Raw genomic sequence first — 16,072 nt, forward strand, 5'->3', positions numbered from 1 at the left:
TCACATGGTTATCTCAGCACCGTTTGCAGAGCGCAAGTTCTGATCATCAAAGCGCCGCCGGACGCTTCTCCTCACCGCGTCGGCCCGTCGGTACGGCTGGTTTCTAAGATCTGCGGAGAGGAAAGCGGCGTTCGTAAGCGCGCACGGCTCGCCCCAGGCACGCGCGCGCACACGCACACCCCCACGCACGCACGCACACGCGGTCTAGACAAGGAAAAGTCCTGCTGGAAGCCAATCAAAGCAGCTTGTGTAGGAACGGGAGAAGGGACTCGGACCCAACGAGAGCAGAAGGGAGCGATTACTGACGTGCCCTTTTACTACGCACCCAAGCAGCGGGTAATACTGGTGACATGCGCTGAAACGCTGGCCAAACTAAATGGCGTTAACGCCGTCGGGTTGGCGCGAACGCCTCCCCACCCGCGGGCCGCTGGCGTTTGCTCATGGCCGGAGGGAAGGCAACGTCAAGCGAAATCAGCTTAACGGCTGCCCTGCTCCTCCACGCAGCCTCTCGAACGCTAGCGTGAGCTGAAGGAGTTTTCTAAAGCGGGGTGAAGCGCTCGGGAGACGTGCGACCCAGGGTACAATGGCGCAAGTGTTCAGCAACACAAGGCGGGGTCTGTGCTCCCTCTCTTCCCATTTCTTTAGAAGAGGGTGCCCTGAGGAAAAGCAGCTGGTAGGACGCAACCGGCTTGCAAAGCTCCAGCTGCCGCCCTGCCCCGCTGCAGAGACGCTTCGTTAGCCGAAGGCAGCGGAGCGGCCAACCCCCTCCCTCCTCCTCCTCCTCGCCGGCAGCAAAGCCTGGCCCGACCACCCTGCTGCTGCTGCTGCTGCTGCTGCTGCTGCTGCTGCTGGGGAGGCGAGAGCTCGGGGGGAAGAGGGGGAATGCTGAGCATGCGATGGATGGCAGAGTGGAGGAAGCTGGAGATGGACGCGTTGATGAAAGCCTGCGTTACGTGTGCGGCTACGATGTTAACGAGCGCACTTGGTACGCCTGAAGACTAATTAGAGTCAAAATATTTCTCTCCTGGAAAACGAATTTGCAAACCCTCCCTCAAATTTCCTGGGTGACTTACGCCTTGGTTTAAATACCGCTCCAAAGCTCTCGGCCCTGGGTGTACCCCAGCAGAAGGTGCCTTGGCTTGAGGCCGCCCTCTCCCACCTCCACGCTTTGAGCCGCTGGTCGTCCATCTTGCGTCCCGTCCGGCGGCCGTAGCAGGACCGGGACGGGGCGACAGAGTATCGGGGGAACTATGGGCTTGCGACAACTTGGGGCCAAGGCTGCCTATCTCGGGCTAAACTTGGAAGCCAACGGGCCGAAACGGAGCGAGGGTGAAGGCGGTCACCAGCCCGCGGCCTACGGACGCCCGGCACCGCAGAGGGTGAAAACAAGCGGTCTCGGTCTCCACCAGCCTTTAGGCTCTCACCAGTATTACTCTTAGCCACATCTACCAACAGGCTGTCTGGCAGACAGAGAGAGGAGGAAGCTAAGTAAAAAGTGATGCTTGCCAGCTCTGTGTATCCTCCACCACCGGTGTGCTAGAAGAAATCCTTACCCTCGAGTGAACATTTGGAAATTTAGTGATATTATTCTTCTTTAGGGCTAAACAGAAAAAAAAAAAACAACAAACAAAACAAAACACAAAATGATGGTTAAGTAAAAAAATGGGATGGAAAATGAAGAGCAAGTCAACTCAGCGTTCAAAACTCCCAGGCACGTTAGCCAGCAGAGCGAGAGGGGGTAAGGGCAAGGCTACGAGAGGAGGTTAGAGACGGAGAGGAAAGGACAGGAGGGCCACCCTCGCCTCTCGCTAACCCAATTCCAAGCTGCTTTGAAGATTGGCTCCAGGAAGATAACACAGCGATTAACTCGAAAGAGCAAATAACCGTTGAGCTGATTACAGTTTGCAATTTTATTAGAAGCATTCGTAAAAATACATATCGCGAAAGTCAAACACTGTTGTCTTCTTAAGCCGCTGAGCCCTTAATTCAAGACAACAGTGTTAACAGACATGCTGGGTTAAACACGCCCTTCTCACACTTTACACCACACGATGTAAACTGCTCAGTTCCATGTCAAGCTTTTCATCGCCACAATTTCTGCGGTTCTGGCAAATACCTGAGGGTTTCCCCAGCTCTGCTCCTTCCCTCTCCCCCCGGTTCACGCACCGCTGCCGCTGCCGAGGCCCAACCCCAGCACTGCGCAAAGTCCAAGTGAATCGGAACTGGTTGGTGCCCAGTAACCGTCCCTGATTTTATTTAGATAAAGTTGGCATGGAACTGAAAAAAGTTAAACATGGATGTGACCGAATGAGGAAAGATTTTACGCTGCTTGTTTTATCCCGTTATCTCACATGCAGACAAACATGCAGGTGCTCGTTAAAAAAAAATCTAAACCAAACCACTCCTCGCAGAGGACGTACGTGATTACAGACAACCCTTCCGAGCCAGCAAGCAAACCCCAAGGAAGTCCCACTTAGTTCATGCAGCCCCTAATTTTGCTTTGGCATACAGCTGATGTGTGAACATGCATTTTACACGGGTAGGCTGGCATGCAGAGAAAGATCTGTAGGCCAGAGGAGATGCCATAGAAAAGCCAAGTGAACTGTCACTTTTGGACTGCGTTTGGTCCCCTAAGCCCTGGGAACGGTAGGAAACCTGCACCAAATCTACCGTGACTCCCACCACTCGCTGTTCTATGGCATTTGTCGTGAAGGTGAGAGATGCCTTTGAAACGCGAGGACGGCCAAAAGCATCGAGCGCAAAGTCGATGGGATGGAAGGAAACGTTACTGAAACACAAGAACGTGCAACAGGTGACATAAATACAACTGCAGGTGGACGCTGGACATTACTATACACTCAACATTCACATGATCCTGGCTGAGATCCGTACAAATGGAGAAGTGTCAAAAATCTACAGCAACCTTTCTTTTTTCTAAGAGCATCAGATGTGAAAGAGGAATAGTTTAGTAATGGAATTCCTCAGTGAGAACAGGTTCGCAGAAAAACCGAGAGCCCCGCTTGGCGGTTCGAGCGGTAAAGGGCACAGTCTTCAGCACTGCATGGGAATAACAGCCAAACAGACAAACAGCCGTGAGAAGCGGATCTATCGCATTAGTACAGTGTTAGTGCTCGGTTACGGACACCCAGGGACGGCCGTACACGTTCCAACCAGCTGTCTAATGGCACTGCGCTTCCGCGGGCTTTGGCAAGAAGGCAGTTGTTACGCCTCTGAGTAAGTATTTCTTAGATACTACATCGTTTTCAATGGGTTGGAGAGACTATCGTTAAACGTCTCCTTAGGCAGTGCTCTGCTCCGGATCAGCAGAGCTTTTCTGTGCATCTGACGAGGCACTACCCAATTTAAAACGACACTTTCCACCACTTCCACACCATCGACAGAGACCTCGTGGGCCGTATTTGGGTGACCTCGGTCCCACCTGACTTTCCGTGCCTCACCTTTATTATTACATGGCTTGAGGCCCTCGGAGACACGCCCGGAATGGGAAATACGAGGCACAAGACCATAGGAAATGTTTAATTTGAGGCTGGCACTCCGTCCGCTGGACTGCCTTTTGCATGTGGATGGTCTCCTGCCACACAATCTGTTTCTCCCGCAGAGCAGGAGAACCACTTTCCCAATTAAACAAGCTCCCAGGAGTCTGAAGGAGTTGCAGAAGCACTAACAGATTAGATATTACAGCAGCTCTGCCCTTCAAGAATATTATCTTAGGAAGCTATTAATCAAGGTTAAAAAGAGCTGTGAAAGCTTCAAGCATTTCAGCCCTGTCATCTAGCAGGGCAAAAATTCCCTGGCTTTCCTTAGTGAGTGGTAAAACAGCCCTCCTTCCCTCCTGCAGGAAAAACTCATGTGAAAAACATTCAGGAGCAGTAGCCAAGGAAAGCCTGCCCAATGACCTTTTTCTGAGCTTCTGTGCGATGGAAACAAAGTTCTGTGAAGCTATCGAGGTGTTAAAATCGTGGTCCTTTCACACCACGGGTGAAGAACATGCAGTAAAATCAAAGTACTGCAATCAGAGCAGCCGTACAGATTAAAAATTATTTGACTCCTGAGCAAAACGCAGTTTAGAAGGCAGCTCTTTTTATCAGCAAATATTTGCACCAAAGTCCCGACTGTCTCTGGCTCCGACAGCGGGTTCTGCCCCTCTCCCTCCAGCCCTAGGCTGGGATCAGCGCAGACGTGGCCGACCAAACTGAGAAGCAGCAAAACCAGAAGCAGTTTAGGGATGTAAATCATTCAGCTTTGCCTAAATGATTTGCTGTAACGGTGCAATAATGCGGAGCAATTACTGTTAGTACATTTTAATGAAAACGTAGGCTCTTAATAACGTTAAACATCCGTCATTCATTCCGTTTAGGGGGGAAAAAAGGTTTCTGGGAAAGATCTGCACGGCATGCATATCCCCACCGGAGCGTCTGCCGAGATGAGGCACTGAACTGGCTACTCTAAAGGTCAGACACCGCGTACGTCCCCACATGCTGAAAGAGAAGAACTAAGAAACAGAGCGTGCGCCCCAGGTCTGCGCACGCAGCGCTGGCAGCGGACGCGTAAAGGCAGGGTACTGGGGTTGGTTTCTTACACACCATTAGCAAAAGTTTCTATACTCGATTCACATCATATAAACAACATCCTAAGCTGTGCTCGAGTAACGCTTTTTTTAGTACACGAAGCACTTACAATAGCTACTAGGCAGATACATATTTTTATCCTTTGTGAAAGGGCCTCGGAGATTGCGGAACAAAAGGTGTTTACCTGTTATAATATCTTCAATAGCACCATCCTTCCCTTCGTACACGTGCCTGTTATCCTTGACTTGCCGCCGTCTGAGCTCTGCAATCAGCTCTTGCTGCTGTCTCTTTGTTTTATGTGAAGGAGACTGAAAGCAAAGAAGAGAGGACTTGTAAGGACGGACGTCCAGCTACCCTGCTTCTCCTCCTGAACGTGAAATGCCGGGCGATCCCACCGGTTGCAATCAGCCAACAGTAACTGCCCGTTTTCTGCCCAATTTTGCAAGACCGGGAACACATGCGTGTGCGGTCAGCTGACGTCTAAGGACAAGCAGAGACGCAAGTTAACCTGGCTGCCAAGCTGCTTTTCCTTCTGACATTTGTAATCTACTTCCAAGCCTTCTCATCACTTGGAGCTGGAGCTGCAAGCTCTTACCTCTGAAAAGCATCAGGGGAACGAGGCGAACAGGCCTTCCTTCCGAGGGAAAAAGCTCGGCTGGGATTAAAGACCCCAACAATAGCTGTGGGAAGCAGCACCAGCTGACAAAGTGGCTGGTTTAGAGCCACGGGAAACTTTCTCTAGCAAATCTAAAGTGTTACCTCCAGAAAAAAATACCCACGTCAGGAAAATTCCTATAAAAGGGCAGGGGCTCAGTCCTGCTGCCGTGCTCTGGCAGGAAGGATCTGGGGATGACCGTTCCTTGTCCCCGTGAGCGATGGGAGGCTCTGCACACTGACCACCAGTGAGGTTGTCCTGGTTTTGGCTGGGATAGAGTTAATTTTCTTCCCAGGAGCAGGCACAGTGCTGTGGTTTGGATTTAGGAGGAGAAGAATGTTGATAACACGCTGATGTTTTTAGTTGTTGCTCAGTGCTGCTTATGCCAGGCAAGGACTTTGCAGCTTCCCATGCTCTGCCAGGGGCACAAGGAGCTGGGAGGGGGCACAGCCAGAAGAGTTGACCCCAACTGCCCCAAGGGCCATTCCATACCATACGGCGTCATGGGCAGTATGGAAACTGGGGGGGTTGGCCGGGGAGCAGCGATCGCTGCTGGGAACTGGCTGGGCATCGGTCGGCGGGTGGGGAGCAATTGCATTGGGCATCACTTGCCTTGGATATTATTACTAATATTATGATATTGTTATTATTATTATTTTACTTTATTTTATTTCAATTATTAAACTGCTCTTATCTCACCCCAGGAGCGTTTCTCACTCTCACTCCTCCGATTCTCTCCCCCATCCCACCAGGGCAGGGGCAGTGGGCGAGCGGCTGCATGGTGCTGAGCGGCTGCCTGGGGCTGAGCCACGACAGAGGTGTTAACAGATACAAGGCCAGAGCTGAACAAAATCTAGCTAATGGCAGTGTGGACGAGATGACTTCCCGTCTCTTCAGTTTTTCTTAATTTTGCAGACTTCAAAGTAGCAGAACCATCCACTTGTATTCTTTCAGCTTATTTTAGTTCTCTCCCCACAAGGAGAAAACTTCCAGCGACTCTATTTAGAGGCGACTGTAAGTTGGACAACTGAGGATCTTACACAGAGCTGAGGTTTCTGAACTATCAGGCAAAACACATGAACATGATGGCTCCTGAACATGACGTATCTGTTTCATACCTTTTGGTCCTGTTGCTCCATCAATGCTTCTTGCTCCATAAGTTTTTCCATTAAGGCCTGTTCCTGCTTTTTTCTCAACTCATTCTCTTCTTCTGCTTGCTATTTATCAGAAAAAAAGCACAGGTTATAGCTTCCAATTGCTACAGGGAACCTAAATATTACAAATGAGTAACGCTATCGCTTGCCACCGCGGGGCTTTCCGAGGAAGCAAGCTTAGGTGTAGCAATTCAGCTGCCTCTGAACACGGTCCGAAAAAACTGGGCTGGGAGAGACCCTCCTAGGTCGCACAAACCATCCTCTCCTAGTCCCGAAAGACGTGTGTTCAGGGCTAAAGGGGTAAGCTGCAGCCGCCCAGACATTCCATTTCTGAGGATTCCTTCAGCGTCTCAGACAGCCGTGTCGTCTTTAAGCTCTGAAAATAATCCCAGAACAACTATTTGTGCTGCCCCGGGCTGGCGGTGCCGTGCTGCCGGGGATGGCTCACATTGCACCGACGAAGAGGGAGCCACAAGCCGTTTTGTTGGGCACCCCGAGCCACGCAGGTACCAGATGGGGTTCGGAAGGACAGAAGAGAAGAGGAGGATGTTCCTGTTTACCTTGTAGGCCTTCACGAACCGGACAAACACTGGGAAAAAGACCGAGGGGGGTGTCGTCTTGGGATTCTCCCCGAAGTACTTCACAGCATCATCAAAGGCATCCTACAAAAAGCACAGCTTTACTGCGTTGCACGTATTTTAAGATAAACTCACCATCCATTACTGCAGTATTCGGTGTAAAGGGTCTAGATTGCCTCTGCAGGCGAAATCCTCGGCTCAGACCCGCACGTCTACATCTAGCACTTGAACTCAGGCACAAACCCACAGCACCGCTGCACCTTCTCCTGCCTGCTGTGTATACAACAGCACGTCCTTTGCAGTGACATGCTGCTATTCACCGTGTCACTCACACCCCCTCACCAAACCCCCCGAATGAAATACCTGGGCTATTTTGGCGTCGTCCTGCAGTTTCTTTAGCTTCCCTTCGTTGTTCTGAATGAACTCCTTCAGCATCGTGTTGTGGTCATGCATGGTGTACTCACGCTTCGTCAGATCCAGGCCCCTCTGCAGCTCCTTCACGTCCAAGAGGACGTTTTCAAGAGACACTAGGAAACAAAACGAAACCGATGCATCGCTCCGGCTGCGCAAGCACGCGAACCCACAGCTTGAACAATTCCCCACCGAGGAGTGCCCCCGCAGCCCACGGTGCGGTGTGCCGTGAAGTCCACCTTGCTGGCCAGGCACAGGAGGGTGACGGTACCTGCAGCAGCCTTCTCCACGTAATGAAGTTCGTTGTAAAAGAGGGATACGTGCTGGTACTTCTCCTTGACCACATTTGAAATATAGTGCAGCAGGGTCTGCTTTCGGTCTGTTGACTTTGTTTCTAGGAGCTGGGGAGAGAAGGCAGAGAGATTGCTGGGTGGAGGTGCAGCAGGCTCCAGGCAAAGTGACTCAACCGGTGCTCGCCTTTCCCCGGGGTTTCTCCATCTGATAGGGGCGGCTGTAAAAAAGCTCATTTAAGTGTTGAGCAGGTGGTTTTCAAGCTGTGGTCTGCAGAGCCTCTGAAGACACGTGCCTTCTCCTAAGCGGCCCCCCGAAACAACGATAAGCAAAGCAAACTCACACCGCCTGGCAGGGAGCGCCTGCCCCGCTGCCGCTCTCCGCCTTCGCCGGCTGGAAAGCACCGACCGAGCTCCCCGGCAGCCGCTCGCCGTGTACACGGAACGCATTCCCTCCTGGGCCCCGCAAGGCACCTCCGCTTTACCTACCAGGTCTAAACTCTGTAGCTTAAATCCATACACAGCTCCTCGCTTACTGCTGTTCATGTAGTTTCCAAGAGCCAAAATTATCTGCCAGGACGAAACAGAGCAGAGCATGAATTTTCAGGACAAACACCCGGCGCTTTAGAAACCGCCAGCAAGAGAGTTGGTGTGTCAGCATCCAGGTACGGTTTCAGTGTATGTAAGGGGATGCACCGGTGAGCGATGGAGCTATTGAACCTATCTAAAATCAGACCTACCTCCAGTATTTTCTTAAGCTTTTGGGATGACTTTATTGAGACAGACGCAGCTATTATTGCGTGAAGTTGCTGCAGGTAAACACAGAAGAGCTTTGGTTAATGCACGTCCAACCCAAGAGTAAAATTAAAATCTAAACACTCGCATTCTGAAAAAAACCTCTTGTTTTTCATCCATACCGTGGGCCCTAGCATGAACGTTACCCTGCCCTGACACGTCAGGATTTCAAACATTTGTTTGCGCCGCAGATTCACCACGCTCAGATGTGGTTGGGTAAAAGTGTATTTACATTTCAATCCTCATGACTGTGAAAGATGCATCAGGCTGAAGGGAACACACTTCAAAGAGCCCACGGACCAGCACCAATAATAACTTTCCCTGATGATACAAACAACTAGATTTTCATTTAAACTGTTTTTAAACTTGTACAGGGTAAAGAAATAGGACAGCATGGAGCACTCCAGGGTACAAAGAGGACCTGGGGTACCAGAGTCATCGATACATGAAAACACAGCTTGAAAACCACTTTTTCATTTGTATAATTGTTTCTTGTTCTGGCTCCGTGAGAACCGATCATCGCTCCACAACACTCAAACCATCTCTCTGTCTTAGAAAAATTAAAATCTCTGTAACCTTCACCGACTGGCCCACACCTTCGCATGACTGCAATGCTCCCCGCAAGCTGACCGGCACCGCAGAGCGCAGCTCCCAAGGGGAGCCTGAACCCCCGGGGAGCCCTGATCCCCGCACAGCCAATGCATCCCCCCGTGTCCCTGCAGGTTGTCCCTCACTCACCGGGGTCAGCATCTGGATGCTTTCTGCAAAGTTGCCTATAAACGCCATGATGGTCATCTTCTGCATCAGCCTCTCAATCTTGCTGAACTGCATCATGAACCGGTCTTCGTCGGACAGGTTCTCGATGGGTTTCCTTTCCCGCTCGTAGAGCCGCAGCACTTTCACTTCGTTCTCAGTGGGCAGGAACCGCATGAGGCATTCAACAAAGTCCACCGGCAACGTTTTCAGGTCAAACCTGGGTGACAGCAAACCAGAAGAAGTGGTGTTACCACAAGGCTCTACACAAAATGATGGAAAAGTAAAAGAAACGAGAAAGCTGCCAAAGGCAGCTCTGCCTCCTACACTGCTCAGCCACACGTGAGCCTGAGTCAGTAAAGCAGTGAGAAACTATACAGAAGCCGTGCAGTTATTCCTGCATCGTGTTGCCTATGCTGGGGTGGGGGGGCACGGTCCCGCACGTGAAGCTCTCTGCACGCGAAGACGTGGACAAGTGAGGGGGGTGTTGGGCTCTTCTCCCAAGTAACCAGCGATAGGATGAGAGGAAATGGGCTCAAGCTGCGCCAGGGGAGGTTTAGGTTGGATATTAGGAGGAATTTCTTCACGGAAAGGGCAGTCAAGCATTGGAACAGGCTGCCCAGAGAGGTGGGGGAGTCCCCATCCCTGGAGGGGTTCAAAAAATGGGCAGAGGTGGCACTCTGGGACATGGTTTAGTGGGCATGGTGGTGTTGGGTTGGTGGTTGGACTGATGATCTGAGAACTCCTTTCCTACCTTAATGATTCTGTTCTAGTTTTACTTTCATTAAAAACTAATCCAGCCACCAGGCTGGGAAACATGCAATTAATTATGACTCTGCCCTTAATTGGTTTAGTGGTGGACTTGGTAGTGTTAGGTTAATGGTTGGACTGGGTGATCTTAAAGGGCTTTTCCAACCTAAACGATTCTAGGATTCTATAAGGTTACTGTGCTGATGTGAATGGTGCTGCTGGGCCCCTTGTTTCTGTTTTCAAAGACGTGGTCATTCCCCCCATCCCTCCGTGGCCACACGTCATTTTTATCAGAGAAGATATGCAGGGAGGAGCAAATAGCCGTTTTATTTAATTGGGCCAGAGCCCTGCAAGCCCCAGCTGCTGAACCTGCCTCAATCTGCAGCAGGTTCAGGTCACCCTCCTCACTCACCCGAAGGTAACGCTTGTGCACCCAAATTTTGAAGATAGTCCTTAACGGAGAAATGGCAGATGCATGTCATGGCCACGAGTACTAAGTGCTTCTGGATGGGTCCAGGATGAGCCCCAAGGAGCAGGTACACCCGCGCTCCGTCCCCGGGAGCTGCTAGAGTCGGCAGGCGAGGGTCCGAACCGGCGCGGGATGGGGCGCAGCCGAGCCCCTCACCGCACTCCTGCGGCGGGGGTCTGCCACGTACCTGGGGCACGCCTGCATCACGTTGGGGTTTGGCACTGCCTGGGGCCATTACATAAACCTAATTCTATGCAAAACCCTTCCAGTGCACTTGGACTAAAGTCATGCTTCACGGAGCAACTGAAATCGTTGCCTCTTCCCGATACTCTGGGTTTTGAGCGTTCATTGTAACCGAAAGTACTGTGGAAACAGCGTGAGAGAGGCAGTACGCAATGGCATACTGTGGATATACATGAATTAGCTTCTTTAATGAAAGAAGTGTTAATTTGTTAAGCCTAAATAGCGATGCAGCGACATAAAACTGCAAGTTTTTTATTTTAGTTCAATGGAATCTGATTTCTGGGAATTCAGAATGGTTCCATCCTTACTCCTGGATTTTTTCCAGATGCAAAAACATTTACATCAACTGCCAATTCAAAACCATTCCACTTACCAAAAATCACAGTAAATCTTAAACACGATTTCTTTGCTGACAAGTGTTTTACTTACACGTGAATAGCTTTGCATATTTCATCTGCCGTCTTTCCAGCTTTTCTTAAAGTAATGGCAAGATTTTTGGCCCTGTTGGCATCCAGTAACGTGACTTTGTTTGACCCTTTCTGAGTTGTCTTTTGCTTGCTTGAAGTAAGATCAATGGCTGGACCTTGGGCTTTTGTTTTGAATATTTCTTCAAATTCATCCACGTTTAAATCCTAAAGAGCAAAGAAAATGATTTATCCCTCCCGCAGCAAACACTAAAACCCGCGCCGCCTAATATTGTGCCAGAACTGCAGCACGAACCCTGCGACGCTGTGACTACAGCAGAGCACCTTGACCAGGGGCTGCAGGACATAAGGAACGTGTGCTCCTGAGTTAGCGATCAGGAAATCTGGTCTCCACCCCCAATAGCTCCACACACGCTCAAAAGTTCAGGAAAATACTCGTGGTAGCAGTCAGGCTTTGCCCAGCCATGAGGCTCTTCGGGGCACGGGGAGCACGCAGGACCCGCGTCCTCAGCTCTGCTCTGTGCTGCTTTAGGTGGCACGCAGCCACCCACCCGAGCCTGACTCCTACAGACCGGACCAGCAACTTTAGAAAAATGCATCTTCCTCGTCTTGGTTGATCTGTTTTAAACAAATGCACACAACAAGCACACACCCTTTATAATCGATACTACCAGCTACCACCCCTGATTCTCAACCAAGGCGCTCACGCCGACCTACTGGGTACCAGGGGCCGCCGGATGCGCTGTTTGCCGAAAGAGTTGCTGCAATCTATGCCTGCAAAGACCGATGTGCACTTGTGTTATGGACAGAAGTGGGAGGCAGAAGGCAACGAGCAACGCTCATACCTCCAGGATCCTTTCGTCATCTATTTCATTGAAGACTGTCCCATTGATCTGGTTGGGTTTGAGGGCGACCCAGTTGAACACCGGCATGCGGAACTTGGTCTTGATCGGCTTCTTGATTTTCACAGCTAAAGACAGCAGAGGAGAAGAAATGTCAAATTCCCCAACCGCTGAAAAACACCCCGCGTGCCCAGACTGCAGCTTTCAAGTCGGCATTTCAGCACTGGAGGAAGAACTGGCCAGAGTTAAATTATCACACTGGAAAGATCTCGCTGCCTGACAGGCGAACAGCGCCGAGAGGCTCTCATCCAGCCCCTCAGCTGTTTCGGGCCCAGCCTCTGCAGAACCCGACTGAGCGCCAGAGGCTGTGAAAACTTCACTAAAGGAAATGTGTTACGACTTTATTACCGCATGTTGTCTGGGTTGATTCAAAAGCCCAGGCTATTTTTAAACGCTACAGAAAATGGAGAGAGTGGTCGAATTTAACCCTGTCCTGCTGGTGGCAGAGCCCACCCTGGTGCGAGCTGACGCTCAGCCGTGCACAGCTGATCTGTGATGTGTCTCACAAAACTCAACGCAGAACAGGCGACGAGAAGGAAAAAAAAAGCCCCTTTCCCAAGGTTTTGGTACAGGGAGCGGCCCCTCCCACTGCCTGCTGCAATGGGACAGGGCTGCTTCTCACCAGGTTTGTCTTCTAAAGCAGGAGGGGGTGGGCTGCAGCACACATGAGCTTTAACGTGGTTGGAATAACAGGTTTAATCTTCCTGCGCTGTGCAGAGCCAGCGAACGATTTAGTAACTTACACAGAGAAGCTATGAAAATTAAGACTGACTACTCTCGTTAGTCTGGTGAACAGTACAAAAAAGCAACGTTGGAGCAAGGAAAACAACGCTTTTCTATTCCTATGCCTAACAAGTCTGGAAGGTACATGAGTAATTTCTGTAATTCAGTTCTCATTTCTTTGTATCTTGATGTAAACACGAAGTTGGTAGTTGCTACAAAACCAGGATGTTCATTAAAGTGATCGATCAACGTTTTGCTCCCGAATTACTTAGAAAACAAACGGTTTCTTCCCAAGCTGCAAACATGAAACAGAAACCCTGGTCCTTTCCCTCCAGTGCTGGAAAGAAGAGCCGTTCGGCTGCGGCAGAGGCGTGCAGGGGACGGCCCCCGCGCCCCGCGCCGGGACGCTCAGCCCCGCAGCGCACCCATGCAGAGCCCCCCAGCCGAGGACGGGTGGCGTTTGGGTTCAGTCCTGTGCGTGCTCCTGCCTCCTGCCTACCCTGCCTTCGTAGCAGGAGCACCCTTGCTAAATATTCAATGCGCTGTCGAGATGCTAGATTTTTTTTCCCCTGGGTTTCAGAAGATGGCCAGGTTCCCAGGCTGCAAAGCACTTGAGCAAATAATTATTTTACTTTCCCCTAACAATTCTGGATGTATGTTTTTGCCAGAACAGAGATGACCCATTTCAGGGCACAGTCCTGTTGTGCACCGGAGCTGGGTGAATGCTGAAAACATTTCCCTCGCTTTGTCATTCCACTTTTAAAACAAGAGTCGAGTTGTGCGTCCATGTCCCTTTCAAGCTCGTGCTCATTTTGCAGGGACATCACAAAGAATAAATCACTGGCAAGAGTATTTGCTTGAAACAAAGAACCGTAAGTGAATAACAGGAAACATATACAATATTCAGCTTGCAAGTCTGTGCATTTTGAGAATTATATTCATCCAGCTGGAAGACAGGAACACACGTGATCAAACTTCTGCTCATCTAAATTAAACAGAGTTTTACTCTGTTTAATTAATGTGATTACTTCAAAATAATTCCTAGAATAAATAGCTTTTTCCATCTGAAACACCCATAAAAAATAATATTTTCTACTTGCACATACATTAGAATAGATTATTAACTGCTCCTGGGTTATTTCAGGACAGGAAAGGAATCTAACTGCCTTGTGGGCCAGCTCCTGATGTAGCTAATCAAAATCTCTTAAAATTTCCCTTCCTCCTCTGTTACAGAGCCCTGGCAAGGTGACGTCCCCGGGAGCCGTCCCGCTGCCGGTGGGACGCGGTCACGGCTGGGGACCAGACCCCGCAGCGGGTACTCGCAGCTGGCGGAAGCTGCCGCAGCTCAGCCCTTGGCCTCGTCGGGAAAAGCCCATCCTCGGCGTGACTGGTGCCGAGCGCGCGATTCGAAGGTGGCTCGAAAGAAACCACACGTCTTAATTGCTTGCTGAAGTGCTTTGCTGAATCCCGGGTGCCAGATCCCGATGGTTGGCAGCATCCCCAAAGCCAGCGCGTGCTCCGGCTCCATCCAGCGAGCCCCGCAGCAGCCTCCCCACCGCCTCCCCATCGCCCACCCGAGTCCCCGGGCACACACACGGGCACAGCACAGAGGGAAAGGGGGGCAGGCGGGTAAATACTTAGCAGAAAGCAACCTACAGAAGAGCTTGATTGGCCCGTCTTAGCAGGAAGCAGAAAGAACAGAGAAAAAAATGTTAGCAATGGTCAGAAAAGCAGAATTTGTTATGTCACCGACTCCCCTCGACCCAGAAGGTTCCTGCCCTGAGAAACGCTCCTTTCTGCGCGGCCATCGTATCGAGAAAAGGCGCTTTTCACTCTCCTTCCCTCTCCGAACCCACCGAAGAACAAACTATCCATCCCACCTGGCTTTGGGCGTCTCGCCCCAGCACCTAAGCGCGGAGCTGGGCTGCGGGGGTTCGCCCCTGCCGCGGGCACGGCTCGGAGGAGCCGCGTGCGGAAGCAGGGCTTGCTCCGCCGCTCCCATCCCCAAATAACGCCGTGAGGATGTGGGGCTAAGGCACGGTGCCTGGGCACCGGGCGGCACAACCTCCTGCTGCTCCCAGCAGCCTCCGAGCACCAGCACGGCCGCGGCCGGCACCCCTGCCACGCCGCGCCGCGCGCCACGGGACCAGCGCCGGCTCTGCCACGGCCGTCGGGGAGGGAGCAGCCCCTAACCTCAGCTGTGTCGCGCCTTTTGTGCTTTTTTTTTTTTTAATACCCTCTAGGACTCTCTAGTTGCGTGATGCTTTTTGCTTTCAGAAGAAACTTTAAAGGCTGGAATACCTAATCAGGTTTTTTTTTTAAAAAAAAAAAAGCGCTATTAATCAGAGCTCCTCGGTTTCTCTTTCTGGACTCGTATCGTGCTTTTGAGATTTCCTGGGGGGGAGCAGTGCGATACCAATTAGCATTTACTTGCTTGGCATATGTCAGAGAGAGCATAAAAAACATGATTAAAGACAGTCAGTAAATTTTTCTTCCTTCTAAAAAAATTACAAAAAGCTTGCCCTTTTTTTTGCACAGATACTTCTTCAGCAAGCTCTCAGAAGAAATCACAACCGTGAAGCTTTGTGTTTCTTTCAAAATTATTTTGTTCACTTAAGGCCAAAAATGATCACGTTTGAAAAATATTTTTGGCAATAGCTTTCGTTTGACTGAAGAAGCCATCTCTTCCGGAGCAAACCGAAACCATTCGGTTGATAAGTGCTCTTTCCTTTTACAAACCCCTCCAAGTACAACACGAGTAAGAGATAACGGGTAGCATTTAGGTGATTAAGAGTAACGAAGCCCCACCTCGGTAACCCTGTCCGCTCGAGCCGACGTGCCCTGACCTTGCCCTTGCCCACTTTGCCAGCGATCCACAGCACGCTGTGGAGAGGCGCGGGCGCTTTACCTGCGAGCCCTGAGTTGAACACCACGGTGGGAGAGGCTGTCCCGGGTAGGGGGGGTGCCGACGGCGGGGGCGGGGGCGGCAGCGGAGCCGCAGGAGCCGTCTCCAAAGCTGGACCTGGGAGAGGAGGCGGCGGTGGTGGAGGTGGAGGCGGCGGCGGAGGCGGCGGCGGAGGCGGCATCGGCACCGACACAGGCCCGTTTTGCACTACGAAATGAAGGAAAAATGAGGTATTACTGTAAACACCAGTCGAAATATCACAAGCACGCGCAGAAGTCGTCACCACATCCACCTTGTCCCCTGCTATACGTCTCCTCTCCAGCGCTACGCTGGCCCTAGCATTTGGGGTTGGGCTAGAGGACCTCTAAAGGTCCCTTCCAACCCAAAGCATTCTATGATTTGTTGCACCCTTCACCAAAGTGCTTCAGTC

At 51.0% G+C, this 16,072-nt stretch overlaps 1 protein-coding gene across 1 annotated transcript in view; it reads right to left on the bottom strand.

The window, feature by feature from the left end:
- FMNL2 (formin like 2) overlaps positions 1–16,072 on the bottom strand; it is a 164,522-nt gene continuing 148,450 nt past the window's right edge. Inside the window, exons 15-26 of the mRNA XM_075710676.1 lie at positions 15,646–15,849; positions 11,958–12,082; positions 11,117–11,319; positions 9,211–9,445; positions 8,418–8,486; positions 8,167–8,247; positions 7,659–7,788; positions 7,340–7,503; positions 6,959–7,060; positions 6,363–6,461; positions 4,774–4,897; positions 1–110 (exon numbers count right to left, since the gene is read on the bottom strand). Coding sequence (XP_075566791.1) covers positions 1–110; positions 4,774–4,897; positions 6,363–6,461; positions 6,959–7,060; positions 7,340–7,503; positions 7,659–7,788; positions 8,167–8,247; positions 8,418–8,486; positions 9,211–9,445; positions 11,117–11,319; positions 11,958–12,082; positions 15,646–15,849 — 1,646 coding nt within the window. The remainder of the gene's footprint in view (positions 111–4,773; positions 4,898–6,362; positions 6,462–6,958; positions 7,061–7,339; positions 7,504–7,658; positions 7,789–8,166; positions 8,248–8,417; positions 8,487–9,210; positions 9,446–11,116; positions 11,320–11,957; positions 12,083–15,645; positions 15,850–16,072) is intronic.

Source organism: Pelecanus crispus, chromosome 5, assembly GCF_030463565.1.
Source record: "Pelecanus crispus isolate bPelCri1 chromosome 5, bPelCri1.pri, whole genome shotgun sequence".
Lineage (NCBI taxonomy): Eukaryota > Metazoa > Chordata > Aves > Pelecaniformes > Pelecanidae > Pelecanus > Pelecanus crispus.